At 42.5% G+C, this 15,098-nt stretch overlaps 1 protein-coding gene across 7 annotated transcripts in view; it reads right to left on the bottom strand.

The window, feature by feature from the left end:
* LOC116843126 (tyrosine-protein phosphatase Lar) overlaps positions 1-15,098 on the bottom strand; it is a 754,320-nt gene that overhangs the window by 121,087 nt on the left and 618,135 nt on the right. For all 7 annotated transcript variants that reach the window (XM_032813222.1, XM_032813223.1, XM_032813227.1 and 4 more), the window contains 2 exons: positions 10,898-11,029; positions 9,563-9,721 (listed from right to left, as the gene is read on the bottom strand). In XM_032813222.1, the coding sequence (XP_032669113.1) occupies positions 9,563-9,721; positions 10,898-11,029 (291 nt within the window). The remainder of the gene's footprint in view (positions 1-9,562; positions 9,722-10,897; positions 11,030-15,098) is intronic.

The raw sequence follows: 15,098 nt of genomic DNA, 5'->3' as shown, positions 1-15,098 counted from the left end.
GAGAGAGAGAGAGAGAGAGAGAGAGAGAGAGAGAGAGAGAGAGGCAAGAGCAATTGCCCGCCAACTTTCGACGTTTCGATGCGAAGAGCGCAGAACGAAGTAGATAGTTCGCTCGACGGGGCTAGGAGAACCAAAGACGCCACTTAGTCCTCGTGCAAATTTAATTCCAGCTTCCTAAAGGACGCGCGCAACTGAGACAGCGTCATCCGTAGGCGATTAATATACTTTGTGCATTTAGCGGCGGAGCGATGAACCGCTTCGAATGAGAACGCGCTATGAATAATCGTGACGTGACGTCTATCCTTACAACGACTTATTCGCAAAGTCGGACATGTTTTAGACTCGTAGTTGATATTTTCGGAGCTTTTTCGCGCGTTTATTTTGCTCGCGGCGAGGAAACATCGATCCAAGACACGAGTCACCAGTAAACGACATTATCCCGTCGAAAGGAACGCAACCAATAATTCAACGAGACGTTTTTGCCGTGCATACGCAAGAAGTGTAGCCACGCTTCGGGGAATCCCGGACTGAGTAACCGTCTCATGTCGCCGTTGCATTCCCGCGTAAATCGACGAATCTTTCTCTTATTACTTGCTGCGACATGTGAGCACCGTTGAATCCGCGTATTGTTCGATTTTCTTGCTAGAAATTCGAATGCTCCCTTCTGCATCATATGTCACATACATGATATGACTCAACTGAAAAATTTAGATATAATTCTGAATTAAAATCTGAGTATCTCACACATGAGACAAATTTCAAGTGACAACTCTTAATATAATTCTTAGAGTTCTCTTCACTATTACAGTACGGATGCATCACTCGCGTACATACACAGCTCAATACAACTAATCGTATGAACAGCTGTGCTCAACAGCTGCATCTGATTGTTTTCTTAGATCGTACCTTATGAGATGTGAATCAGTTATTCCAATATGTACATCTTCAATCAGCGACTTTAAAAAGCATATTAATATATTCGTATTATTCGAGTTTAACATACAACAGCACTTCTCGAGCAACATTTGTTCCGTAGAGATACGCGAGAGATACTTTCGCCATTGGAAATGCATTTGTAATTTCGATATGATCGGATGAATGATTCGCGCGATAGCGGCGTGATCTAGAATGCAATTACGACCGGTAGCGGAGAAGCTCACGGAATAAAACCGCAGTGATACTAGCGGAAGCCAGGATGCCGAGCATGCTGTTTCCGGTATCCACGTATCCCGAAATGGTTTTCAGATTTTCGCCGTAAGAAAGAACGGCGGTGGCGCAGCAACGCGACAACGGAGGAAAAGGGGAACGAAATTCTCATGAAAATTCTACAACGGCGATGGGGGTGTTTCCCGTAATGCCCGCTGATCCTTGCATTATATCCGGTGTTCCTCGCGCATCACCTCGCATTTATTGCCGCTATTGTGGTTTTACAAGCGTTCAATTTGCCCGGCAGAGACGCGGGATGCGAATCGACTCGGAATGTAGCGACTGCCGAACACGCTGATATCTCCCATCGCGCGCGATATCCCAGCTTTATCTCGGCTGACACTTCTGAGCAGCGGATGTATTGCTTGATGAATTGCAAAAGTAAATTTAATCCTTTAACGAGAATGGCCGCGCGTGCCAACGTGCAAAATTATCGCTCTTGATACGATGTCACCTAATCGTCAAAAATGCTCGACAGAAGCGTGACAAATCGTACAAATAGACCGGCGGGATGGCGCGGTCCATATTTCAATTACGTGACCAATCGTTTGCGCGTTTTTGTTTTCTGAATGCGCGCGTATCGTATAACCGAGCGCGCGCGATCGTTGCGTCATTATATCATTACATGCCTCGGCTAACAATTAATCGCATTATCCGAATGAGGCTTTACCGCGAGCTTGCAGGTATTTATCGTATCAATGGATTGGATAACGAAGTTTGCGCGGTGTATGTACGGTCGAGGGTCGATATGGCCGACATGAGCTTACGCGCGCCGGCAAACGGGGGGAGGGAAGAGGGGAAGAGAGACACATGCAGCTAGCGAAAATATCGCTTCTCTAAAGCACATTATTCCTTCCGAACGGCCGCGGTAATCAAGGTAGTCCGCCGGAAATATCAGATGCACGCTCTCGAACGCGAGGCATGAAGAATAATTTCTGCAAAAGAGGCAGAAGACAAACGTACGCGAGACCTATTCGGCGAGGCGCGCAAGCATGAACACTAAAAAAAAAAGAAAGAAAAGCACACGCCGGCATAAAAGCACGCGTCGCAGCGAGTTGGCGATTAATTGCGTGAACTCTCTTGCGCTCACGGTGGCTTCACGGTGTGCCTCGCGATTTAGCGTGTAATTAGCGAGCGTACGCCCTCGGTGACACGACGACCTTTCGTGCAATTTCAATTTGGCCTTTAATTCAGGAACGCATGGACAGAATGAACTTTATCTTTTGCGAAAAAGCTTTCTCGTGCGCGTCCTTAAAAAGAGTTCTCTTCCGGCCAGCCAGTAAAAGCTCGCTGAATTATTCGGCGTGTGAGCAGAAACACGTAGAACGACGACGACGACGACGACGACGACACGGCACGATCAAAACACACGTGCGTCCCGCTTTGTTTCGCCGGCGAAATTATTTTCGTCATCAGGCATAGGCTTGCCCCGCCGGTCGACGCGCATTAATGATACGCAAATAAAATAGGGACGCGAATAAAACAACGCGCGGCGAAAACTGTCGATCAATTTGACGAATGCTGATTTCACAGTGACCCGCGCTCGCGCGCATATTATTGCGCCCGTGGGAACGCGCTCATCTGGCCGAATCAACTTTATAACAAATAAATTGAAATCGTGGCGGAGGTTTCAGAGAATCAAGTGAATATCCGTGATTTATGAGAAGCGGCCGGTCCGGTCGCCGGATGTGAGCAGCATTGGCAGGAAATGCCTGACGACCGAGGTAAAAAAAAATAAACAAAAGCTCGATGTGCATATTGAATCATGCGGCACGACTGTGCAAACGAACGGAGACAAGAACTGGAATGGAGAAAAGTCGTAAACATGAACGGAAAGGAAAGAAGGGCGTCACGTCGGTCGGTAAAGAAACACGAGGAATGATCAGACCGTGCGGTTCTCTTCCGCTACAGATAAAATGCCGCGAACTACGAACAGAAATATTCACGAAACGAAACTGAAATCGAATGGAAAAGGCCGGCCAAGTCGATTCAACTATTTCATGAAAATTTAAGAGGGGAACCTTGTGCAACGGATCGAAAAAATCCATTTTTTTTTTGCAAAAATCAATAGTAGTACACCTGAAAAACACATCCCTGAAGTTACAGACCGAAATTCAAAGTACTAACGGGACTACAGTCGATTTTGCAGCTGTAAAAGAAAGTTCGGCAAAATACGAGCAGAGTTTCTGCTTCACATGGATTTAACTTACAGCACCTTACTGCTGTTCCAGAGATTTCAACAATACTGTCGCGAAAAACAATACAGCTTATTTGTTTAGTTGCAAATCTACGCGTTACAGTTGGAGAATTACGATCTTTCATAACCCGAAAGCTACTGCCACTTTGACATTTTTATTTTACTTTTTCCATTTTAAGTTCTAGAATTACCAAAGTATTGTACGGCAGCTTTGCGACATTTTGTGTTAATGATAAATGATACATCGTCCATATCGGCGGTCGCGAAGCACGAAAGTACGTTTAAGCGAGGTTTAAATCAGTAAACAGTTTCGAAGCCGTTATCCGCGTAGCGCAGTCAAACTCCACAGGCTCGGGATAGGAAGCTTAAAGCTTCGAACGTTACCAAACGGTGGCAGCTGTCCTGGAAGCTTCCTTAAAATATTAAACGCGATGTCGTACGGCTACACCCCCCGATAGCGCTAATAGTCATAGTTATTATGCAGTACCGTTCCGAAAAATTTTCGCGAAAGACGAGTCATTTTGTTATAAAATACAAACCACAAGTTCGGTTCTACGCTCCTTTTCTCGCGTCCCGAAAGGATAAAACTGGAACTTTACCGTCGTATCGTATAACCTAGTCCTTTTGAGCTCCAGCCTGCCGACGAAAATTATACTGTGGCGTGTAACTTCGAAACAAGAGCTATCTTTTCTCTTTCTCTCTTTCCCTCTCCCTTTATCTTTCATATGATGGTATCACAAAAGCAAAATATGCGATAAGACCGAATAGCATATGTATTTTCTCTTCGAGACCTAACATACATCGTGTAAACACACTTCAGATTGAACGCCGATTGTTTCTCTTTTAATATTTTCTGCATTCAAATAAATGGTTTTTCTTTATTTACAACGTATACGTGCTTCTGAGGTTACGATATTTCCAGCACGAGTCGAAATTGTTCCTCTACATTCTGTCGAATTTGAAGATTTAATGAAAAGAATATGAGATACAATATTATATAAGCTATTGACCTATCTTGATGTAAAATATGATACATGTCTATTTTGTATTATTTTTTCAATATCGAGTCTTAAAACGATTCATTTCAAAATTAATTAATATATGGTTGTCCATGAAGTAATACTACATCTTTATTTAGTATTCTTATTCTTAACTTCAATGAGCAAAGTATTAATTATGTATTTAGTGCAGAAAGCATATATGACATGGTGAGTTTTAAAGAACGACTTATTTCAGAATTATTTAATATCCAATTTTCTCGATACTATGTCTATATTTAACTCTTATTCTTATTCTCGATAAGAATATAATATTGACTCTGTATTCACTTCATTATAGAGATCGTATACGATATTGGCCCGTAAACAGATAAACAAATAAGGACTAATAGATAAGTAGGTAAAAGAAATGACACATTTTTCTCATCTTTTCTAAATTCTTCTTCCTTTCTTTTCTTTTTTTGTTTTTTTTTATTTTTTTGTATGATGAAAATCGTAGCTCTTAAAAGAGCTGATATAAAGCTGCAAAGATAAAGATAATAGTTATATATCCAATAATGCTTTAAATATTTAAATTTAGACTAAATGCAATAATAAAGGTAAATAGAAATAAAAAGCACAAATTAATAGACTCTACTTTTTTCTAAATAGCAGTTTAAGAAACATTATTAGACGAATAGAAATCAGCACACTTTATAAAAAATTTACATTAGATTCCAAGGCTGTTATTCACAGTTATAAATTGTGAATATACTATCTTTATTTACAATGTAAATTTACAATCTTTAATTGAGGACGTAATAATAGATTTGTATCCATAAACTGGTAACGAAATATCTTAGTCCCGAGCCACAATAGGTGTAGTAAGCTTTAAGCCTTAAAAAATTGATCAATCACAGTCGATTATTCTCCTTAAATTTGACTGTAATTAGTCAATTTCTTAAGGTTTAAAACTTACTACATCTATTGTGGATTGGGAATTAATCACACAGGTCGTATATTATAGGCCGCGATCCGTTATACACTCCCAACAGCCGTGAACGTCATTCTATCTTTGTTACTCATCGGATGTTAAACAAAGATAGAATGACGCTGGCGGCCGTTAGGAGCGTGTAACAGATCGCGGCCATAATCAACGGATCGATACGTGTGTAGTATTTTTTGTCACTCGGTGACTCGAGACACAATGACTACGTCACGCAATAATACGCGCCGCACGTAAACACAAAAACACTCGACCGGCCGGAAATGTTCTAGAAGCTTCGACTGTTGTTCGCCGCGCGTCGGCTGTGCGCATCCTTGATTGGCGGGCGACGACGGTTGGCGATTGATGGGGTCGACTATCTATTTTCCCGTTTGTTTCGGTTCTCTCTCGTGTCGCGTACACTCAGTTTCGCAAGATGTCTTATTCGACAGAACGATAGTTACCATAAATTTTCGAACAATTTCTCATCCAGTTATTTACAGTCTCATTCAGTTATTCGGATTGAAATTGTTTTTCCGCGTAGACACATATGCCGAAAACTGCAGTCATCGATCTATCGATGGTGAGGCGCGTCCGCAGTAGCCTTAATAATCTAGTTCTTACTGAGAATGCGACACAGTGATTGGCTATCGCGCCGCCACCTGCCGCTTTCTTCGCACCGAAACGCGCCTTCGTTCCTTTTGCTCCGAGCAACCGCCATTAACACATCAATCGACAACGCTCCGCATTTCACGCTTCTTTTGTTCCTTAAAAGTGAGCTTCACGCGTAAATAAGTATCGGGAGAGTCGAGAATAGCGATGTGCGTCGGAGCGTATCGTAAAGACGTTATTGGTAAGTTATCATATCTTTTTCCGTTATGTGTAACCGGTGCTTGTCGCGACGTGTCGGCACATTATTATTATTATTATATATTATTATTATTATAGCTATAGAGTCACACAATCAGTAATAGAATCGAATGCTCATCGGGTTTATTAATCGGAAATTAGAAATTCGGTGATAATCAGAAGGAAAGAGAAAGAAAGAAATAACGCCAGAGATATACGCGACGCCGAATCTTTGTAGGTTGAATTTATTAGCAAGAGATATATACTCGATCGCGTGATAGGTTACTAAAAATTTTCGGGCAGTCGCATTCGTTTCAAGTATGACTGTTGATTAATCGAGAAAGCGAGAATGTGTTTCCTGGATTGATTGATAGCGATAAGAAACGCGTAACCAGACCAAATGAATACGTTAGTCGAAAATTTGTAGTAACGATCGATTTATTGAGTAGCAAAACATCCGGCGAAACTAAGAGTACTAGAATACACACAAGCGGGAAGAAAGATTGTTGTCGCGCGTGCCCGTCAATCAAGGACGCGCGTAGTCGGCGAGCGGAACAATCGACGCTTCTACAACATAACGGATTTCCGAGCCGGCCGGGTGTTTTTTTTTTGGTGTTTACGCGCGGCACGTATTACCGCGCCGCGGAGTCATTATGTCTCGAGTCGCCGAGTGACGAACATGTCGCGCGCGGAGCACGCGTCATCGGTACAATACACACGTCGTGTAATTTAAATATTTCGCTCTGGCTCTTGAAATATTCGATTGTTCACGTCGGCATCGCGCTAATTGACCTCACTTAATTTTTAGTACTTACGCGAGTTCGAATCGTACCTACGCGAGTGTCAGTGTTAAAACCAAGGCTACAAATATCTGGAATGCCAGGACAAAGCAATGTGGAGCAGGATGTTGGACCGGGACGGCAGAACGGACGACGCAAAGCGCCGGACAGCAATACAGCAAGTATGTTCAGGTGTGTAAAATAATTTATTACGCAGGATGTTCCGATTTTAATGGACATCTGACGAACTCATTGAGAATAGATATCCGAGTTGAAATTTGGGCTAGTATTCATAGTTTATCATTTGATATAGTTATATTATCATGAATTTTTGATTATTTGTCTGGACTTGTAATTTTTTCATACAATAAGAAATATAGATTCAAAGAAACGAATAGCAGTTCGTGGATACAAATCTGCAATTATTTCTTCAATTAAAGATTGTAAAAAATTTACAACTGTGAATATTAGCCTTGGAATCTAATGTAAATTTTTTATGAAGTGTGTTGATTTTTATTCGTCTAATAATGCTGATTGTGCTATTTATGAAAAAATAGATCTATTAATTTGTGCTTTTCATTTCTATTTACCTTTATTATTGCATTGAGATCTATTAATTTGTGCTTTTCATTTCTATTTACCTTTATTATTGCATTGAGTCTAAATTTAAATCTTTGAAGCATTATTGGATATATAACTGTTGTCTTTACCTTTGCAGCTTTATATCAGCTCTTTTAAGAGCTACAATTCTCATCAAACTTCCAACACAAAAAAAGAAAAAAGAAACAAAATGAAAAAAAAGAAAAGAAAAGAAGAAAAATTTGGAAGAGATGAGAATAATATGTGTCATTTCTTTTAGCCACTTACCCATTTACCCATCAATCCTTATTTGTTTATCTGCCTATGTGCCAATACCATATACGATTTCTGTAATGAAGTGAGTATACAATTAATATGTATTGAGAAAAAGAATAAGAGTTAAGCGCAATACATAGAATTGAAAAAATCAGATTTTAAATAATTCAGAAATAAGTTGTTCTTTGAAACTCACATTGTCATATATGCTTTCTACAGTAAAGTGAATACGTAATTAATACTTTGCTCTGAAATTAAGAATAGGATTTAAATGTTAAATAAGATGTAGTATTATTTCATACAGAATCCGTATAGTAATTAATTCCGAAATGAGTCGTCTTAAGACTCAACATTGGACAAAATGATACAAAGTAGACGTATCATATTCTATACCAAGGTAAGTCTATATAATGTTGTATCTTGTATTCTTCATTGACTTTTCAAATTCGACGGAATTTGCAATGTTAATGTAGAAAAAAAATTTCAACTCGGAACACATAGATCACATAAAATCGACTATTATTTGTTGTTATTCTTGCATACTGAAATTGACTCTTTGCGGACGTGATGGTTTAGCTCGCGAATGTGTATTGTTTACTGTACATACAATGGGAAATATAAGAATTTATATATGTCGTATACACAACATCCAATAAATTATAACATCCAATAAGTTGAAAAGGCTTGCTTCGATGCGTAGTATAAACAAATATAATGCTGGATGTATCAGATAATTACTGACATCAATGAATTATTAATTTGAAAACAAAGTATATTGTTAAGAATAACATGATATATGTTTCCGCAAAGAGTAAAGTCAGTGTGGCAATTGTAAAAGCGACTTTCGCTCTAAAATTGACCATAATTATGCAGGAATGATCCAAAATATATTTATTATAAAATTATTATTTTTGAATTTTTGTTATCAATAATTAGTCCATACGTTTTTCTATATAAAACAAAAAAGATCACAGCTTTGTGAATTCTTAAAATTAATTAAAAAACAGTTTTAAGTTTTTACTAGATGCATTCTTTTTATATTCTTATTTATTTTTAAGGGTTAAGCTTGTCAATAAATACCCTTGAAAAGAAGAAAATTGCTTGACTTCTCGAATTATTGCAAAGCGCAGAAGCTCAATGTTATCTATAATTTTTTAAGACATGTATCAAATTTTCATCTTTCTCGAAACGTATTTTATATGTGGATTGGATCATTCTCGCCTAACTAAAATTTTATGATGAATGGAATATCATTGTTCGATATTTATTGCGAATGAATCATTCTTGCATAATTAAAATTTGACAATAAATGTCTTTGTTCGATATTCATTGCAAATGGATTATTTTTGCATAATTAAGATTTGACATATGAATCTGACGATTATTTTTTGTTTGATATTGCGAATGAATCATTTTTGCATAATTAAAATTTGACAACGAATATCTTTGCTCGATATTCATCGCGAATGGATTATCTTTGCATAATTAAGATCTGACATATGAATCTGATGATTATTTTTTGTTCGATATTTATTGCGAATGAATCATTTTTGCACAATTAAAATTTGACAATGAATGTCTTTATTTGATATTCATTGTGAATGGAATTATTTTTGCATAATTAAGATCTGACATATGAATCCGACGATGAGTGGAATGTCTATTCTCGTACTTACTGCGAATGAACAATTATAATTTACGAAATTTCACTTACCTTCGTAAGCGGTGAGTGTGGCCTCGGCCGAAACCGCGTCGCCGACTCCGTTCTCAGCTAGGCACTCGTAGTTGGTATTGTCGCGTTGCACCTTGACAGGTTCGATCCGTAGTAAAGCACCATTTTCATACGGGTGCACCACGTACCGGGATTGGGATTCTGTCGACATAAGACGGAAGATTGAGGCGGACGGGTTACGCCGTGAAAAGGAATACACCCGCCACAAAAGGCGAGAAAATGCCGATCATGGGGGAGGAGGGAGTGCGCGCGAAAATGATCGGCGGGCGGTTCGCGGCATAAGATCGAAAATTGCGCCGTAGTGGAATCTAATAAAAGTGGGTATGTGTGTCCTCTCGTATCCAATTCCGCGGACCGAGAAATATTGAATGGGAATTGGATCGCGCGCGTCTGTATAAATTTGGAGCGGCTGGGGTCGTCACCCCCCGTTATCGTCCTCTTTCCGCCGTCCGCGCGCTCGCCATCAATTGGCGTTCAGAATGTTACAAGCGGTAGCTGGCCATTATCTCGTCGGATGTTCCTCGTCGGATTAGCGAGTCGCCGACGAATGTGGACCGACGTGATCGCGCTCGGACACATACATTCCGTGGATCAGGCCGAACGTTATGCGAAACCGTCACGGCGTCGTCACCGAGATGGTCCCGCGGGATTTGCTGCTACCTTTCGAACGTACGAGAAGGCTTGAGCTTTAGATCCGATCCGAATTGGCACGGATTCCGCGATAAGTGGTCCATTTAGTCGAAAATACCTCGCGGATAAAACTAGTTTGCGCGGTTACAAGCCTTCGTATCGCGAAGCGTCCTCGTCATCACGATGAATCCCCGGAGGAGAATCCCCAGATGAGAAAAGACGTGACATTTTTAAGGCGATATCTTGAACGAAAAAACCCGATGCACCTGTATTTCGCGAAGCATCCGCTGCCCGCCATTTGATTCCCGTTGGCGACGAGAGCGCGAAAATCATTCGGAGAAAGAGAGCGAGCAAGAATGGCTGGAACCGTAACAAGGCAGGGGTAAAGGGGAGACGCGCGAACGAAAAGTACACCTCGCAAGAAGGCAGAATACAAGGGACGAGAGAAGCGGGCGAGAACCGACGTGGTGGATGAGAAAGCTCGAGAATCTGGGTCGCGGGACTTTTTAATTTCGATAAAATTTTCATTCCGGCCATTCTCACGGCGGCGGTTGTTCCACATCTCGAAGACGCGAGTCTCGGTTTGGGGCGCGCCGCGCGCCCCGGCACCCTTGGGCATTTTCAGCGGACGGCCCCGACGATCCGGATCGTGAGGGAAGGGGGATGGAATCGAAAGTGCGAACTCACGTGAAATTTTCTTGCCGTTCTTCCGCCAGTGTATCTGGGGCGGTGGCGCGCCTTCCGCAGTGCAGTAGAAGCTCGCAATTCCGCCTGCCTTCACCTGCTGCGACTGTGGCCTCACCAGGATCGTCGGCGGATCTGTGAACAAAAGATCGCGCGGGATTCTCTGATTAGACCGGGACTCACAATAGGATTGTCGTCTATCCCTATGCGGTATGGTAGTCACGCGGCGCGCGATCGCCCTTTCGCGGACGCGTTTCGTTCGTGCAACCGCGCGCGCGTTTCGCGTGTGGCAGAAATAAATTTTTCAATCTCTCTTTCAATCTCTCTTTTCTTTCCCGCATCGATCGCCGGACACGACGCTACAAAGCGTTGCGAGTGTTCTTAAGAAATGAGCGTTTTATTTATTTGCTCATTGCGGAATTTATATGACGAATTTTCTCTCACAGACAACAAAACGATCTCTGTCGCGCAACGCGTTCGTTGCTCCGACACAGAGTTCATTTCCCGTTGAGAGAAAGTAATTTTTTGACATATATAGCAATCTCTTTGATGTCCTTAGTTTTAATTGGCACGAAATGAAGAGTTATGAATTTAATAAAAGTATTAATACTCTCTCGCTCGAAGAATTCGGCGCTCAACCGTCGTTCCAGCGAGGCGGAATTGTGGGATTGCATCTCAGTAAAGATTATTTCATCTATTTGCGCCGGTAAATCACGCGATTTTTCCATAAAGAATCACAGCGCGGAGAGAGAGTCGTATAAAACTAAATCCTACGTTCATGAAAACTGCGCGTTTTAACGTTTCTCGTATCTCACTGTTGAAATTTAAGTAAAAAGTTCACGGTTGTGCGCTCGCCCGGTCGGCGTGGAAAACGTTAATTTGCAAAGGAAAATTGCAGCGCTCGGTTACGCAGATATTTTCTTTCCGCGTCGGCTGCCGGGGTAATTAGTCTACTTCTCGCAATTCGGGTCATTAGTCTACTTTTCATCATTTAGCTGGGATGGCTTCCGTAGATTTTCTTTTTACTTGAAATCCAGAGGGACGGACAGTGTCGAAGGTCTTAACGCAAAATCCGAAAAATCTCGATACGTGGAAATGGACATGGCTTTTATACAATCGGGAGGAGGGCTTTATTGCCGGTCTGAAGAGTCTGTGCGTTTCTCGAAAAAGTATCGAGAATAACGTCCTCCGATAATTGTATCGGGTTTCGAGCGATACCGTTTGCCGCCTTCTACGAATTAACGTCGTAAAAGTCCGATCTGATTGCGCTCGTGATATTTATACTCGTCGGTCGAGAGACAGAGAGGGAGAGAGCGGCGTATCTCGCCCGTCATCGATCGCGGCGGCTGCACGAATGCACCAGGCTCGAAGTCGGTGACCGAAATTAGTGGATTTAGTGCGGCGGGAAGTCCAAACTGCCTCCGCCGCTACGCTTTTAACCTGGGAATAAAGAGACGACCGGTGCAAGATGGATGGATGTGACGCGCTCCTTTGTCAGGCCGCGCCGTGCCGCGCCGCGCGCGCCGTGCTTCGCTGTGACGTCGAGCGTCCTTCGTAACGGGGTAGGAAAGCGTGGAACGTACGTAAAAGAGATTCGCCCTGGGAGAGCGACACGGTATCTGGAGCGGCACCGCTATCGTCGCACTAAATTGCCCTCGGAACTTTGCGATCCGGCCGGCACGTAACGGGGAGGAATCGACGCGTCGTTTATATGAGCACCTTTTCCGCGTGTCGCTACAGAACGTCATAGGGAGGAAGTGGTAAACTCGATCATGTGACTGAATCTCCCCTGATTGGCCCCAAAGTCTCTCTTGTAGATACGGATATAGGAATTGGTGAGAAAGGCTTGCTCGAGCTGTGTGACAATCGAATCTATAGTAACATATTTTTTAACTTTCTAACGTTTGTATATTTCGGAGGATCAATGTATGTTTAAAGGGGTTGTCTGCTTTGTCGGGTCAAAAAATTAATTTCGGATTTATCGCGGGATGAATCAATGCATAGACGCCTCGGAAAATCCCACAAATAATAACGAGTCGTTAAATTCCACGATTTGGATATTTGCGTCGAAACATTAACTCTCTACGCGTCACGCGCGACATCGACAGGTTGGGAGTGTGTTGGAGGGGGAGTTTATCTTATCTCTTTATAGCTAAACGTCACGTTTTGAGAGAGAGAGAGAGAGAGAGAGAGAGAGAGAGATGCGCGTTTTTCATTTCAGTTTGGCGCGGTTTACCGAAACGATTTTATCGTTCGTCCCGAGAGCGCGCGAGGCTAACGGATAATAATAAAATGTGATTTTCCAGCCGAGGTGCTAAAGTAATGTTTATCTCGGTGCTGTAGGACTAATGCGAGCGTTTATACGATCGTTTCACGACCGAAAAAATGTTCGTACGACGGGCATTAACGAGTGCCTCGCTACGCGATAAACTTGCCGTCTGCTACACTCGCCACGCGACGCGGCATCAGCCTCTCTCCTCTTTTTAGATCATTAGACGTATTTTTACGACGTCGGGGCGCATCGCGCACGCAGTAAAAAAACTTTTTAATCCGAAGCGCAATCGCTCCGCGAGATTCCGCGACCGGCGCGCCATTTTATTGGAGTGCTTTTAAACCGGCGAGTCGTAGCGCGAGAGCAGTAGTCTTTATCGGGCGCGTTACAGAGGAAGAATGTATGTATACATGTCGGGAAATACATGTAATATATGGCGTTTTATCGCGTCGAGCACGTGAGGAACACTTTCCGAATGTTTCCAACAAACGCAGGGCTTTCATCTTCGACAAAAGTAACGAATCGATGTTACAAGAAATATTGATTAAGGTTTGAATTTGCGCGTAAAACAAGCTGTAAAATCGGTCTCTTAACGCGTTGTACGCGTTAAGTTGGATCAAGCGCTGAATTTCTAAAGGACACAAATTGCGACGAAGAGAAACAAGCGCGCAAACTAATTTTTACGGCCGGGCGAAGGTTCCTCGCAAAAGAAGCGGCAACAAAAATGTGACCGGGCGCGCGATGCTGGTTGGTCGGTCGGTCTCGCGATGAAAAATTAAACGCGCAGGATACACGCGTGTGTGTGTGTACAAGAGTCTCGACGATTCCACGGTTGACAGGTACTCTAATCTGCAAACCCAGCTTGGCCGCCACTTCACGCACGTACGCGCGCTTTGGCGTAATTTAAGCTAAATATTATTCCGCCGACGAAGCACGGGTAATTTTTGATCGAATTGCGCATTCGGAATTACACTTATCCGGACGCATTGTACCTCCGTGCGCGCGCGCAATTGTCGTTCTACCGGAATTGCTCGTAACAGGTCCATTAGTCGACGACCGTGCCTCTGTCGCGTGCGCTCACACACGCGCATTCGTGGACGCGCACGTACGTGCGCACCGACCAGGTACGCGACTTATTGCTTTCGCACGTGCGGCCACGCTTTTTACTACGATTTGCTACGATTTTATCTTGCGAACTCGCGATATGTGGCTTTTATGCGTCAATCGTGAAAGAGACACACGATGTGTTTACACGAAGGTGCACGGATAACGCCATTGCGATGTCGTCCCGATGAATAGACGAATGTCTGTATGTATGCGACTCGCGTCAACGGGTCCGTCAATTAATACGTATTTTTTATTACTTGAATTCGATTCTTTAAGTAGCGTCTCTTGTCTTCCAAATCTAGCAGATTCGATAATGTTATTCGAGTTATTCGTGCATAGCGCACAATTGACGACACATTTATGCGTCGTCTACATATGCATACGACTGAGACGGTTAATGTCCAACTAATTTCGGTTTCATTTGTATAGATCGGAATTAAGCTGGCGAACGCGCGCATACATTCATTGGCTGCAGTCGTAAACGTATCTAGTGTAGGCTATTAACCTATTATTCCAATAATTGATTTATCATACGTGACTCTGCCAGCTGGAAATATACGTCGGGGATACAATGGGATAGTCCCTGTGAATTTCGGGGTCCAATTGTGGCGAGATTTAATCTCGCAATACTTTCGATAAAACGCATTACGCGCACTCGAAAATCCTGCTCGTCGAATATTTACGGGTTGATTCGCTTAAGCCGCTGACGTTTATCTATTTGAAGCTCCTCCGTGCCTACCATTTCTTTTCGGCGTGTAAATCATTTCCGGCGAGTCGATGAAAAAAGATCGCGGTGGGGTTCAATGAATGTGATTTCGATGGGGG

Source organism: Odontomachus brunneus, unplaced genomic scaffold (genome assembly GCF_010583005.1).
Source record: "Odontomachus brunneus isolate Ranch 3 - 2012 unplaced genomic scaffold, Obru_v1 Obru_scaffold_030, whole genome shotgun sequence".
In the NCBI taxonomy this organism is placed as follows: domain Eukaryota; kingdom Metazoa; phylum Arthropoda; class Insecta; order Hymenoptera; family Formicidae; genus Odontomachus; species Odontomachus brunneus.
Note: the sequence above shows the minus strand (reverse complement) of the source record. Positions and strands in the feature narration are given on the sequence as shown.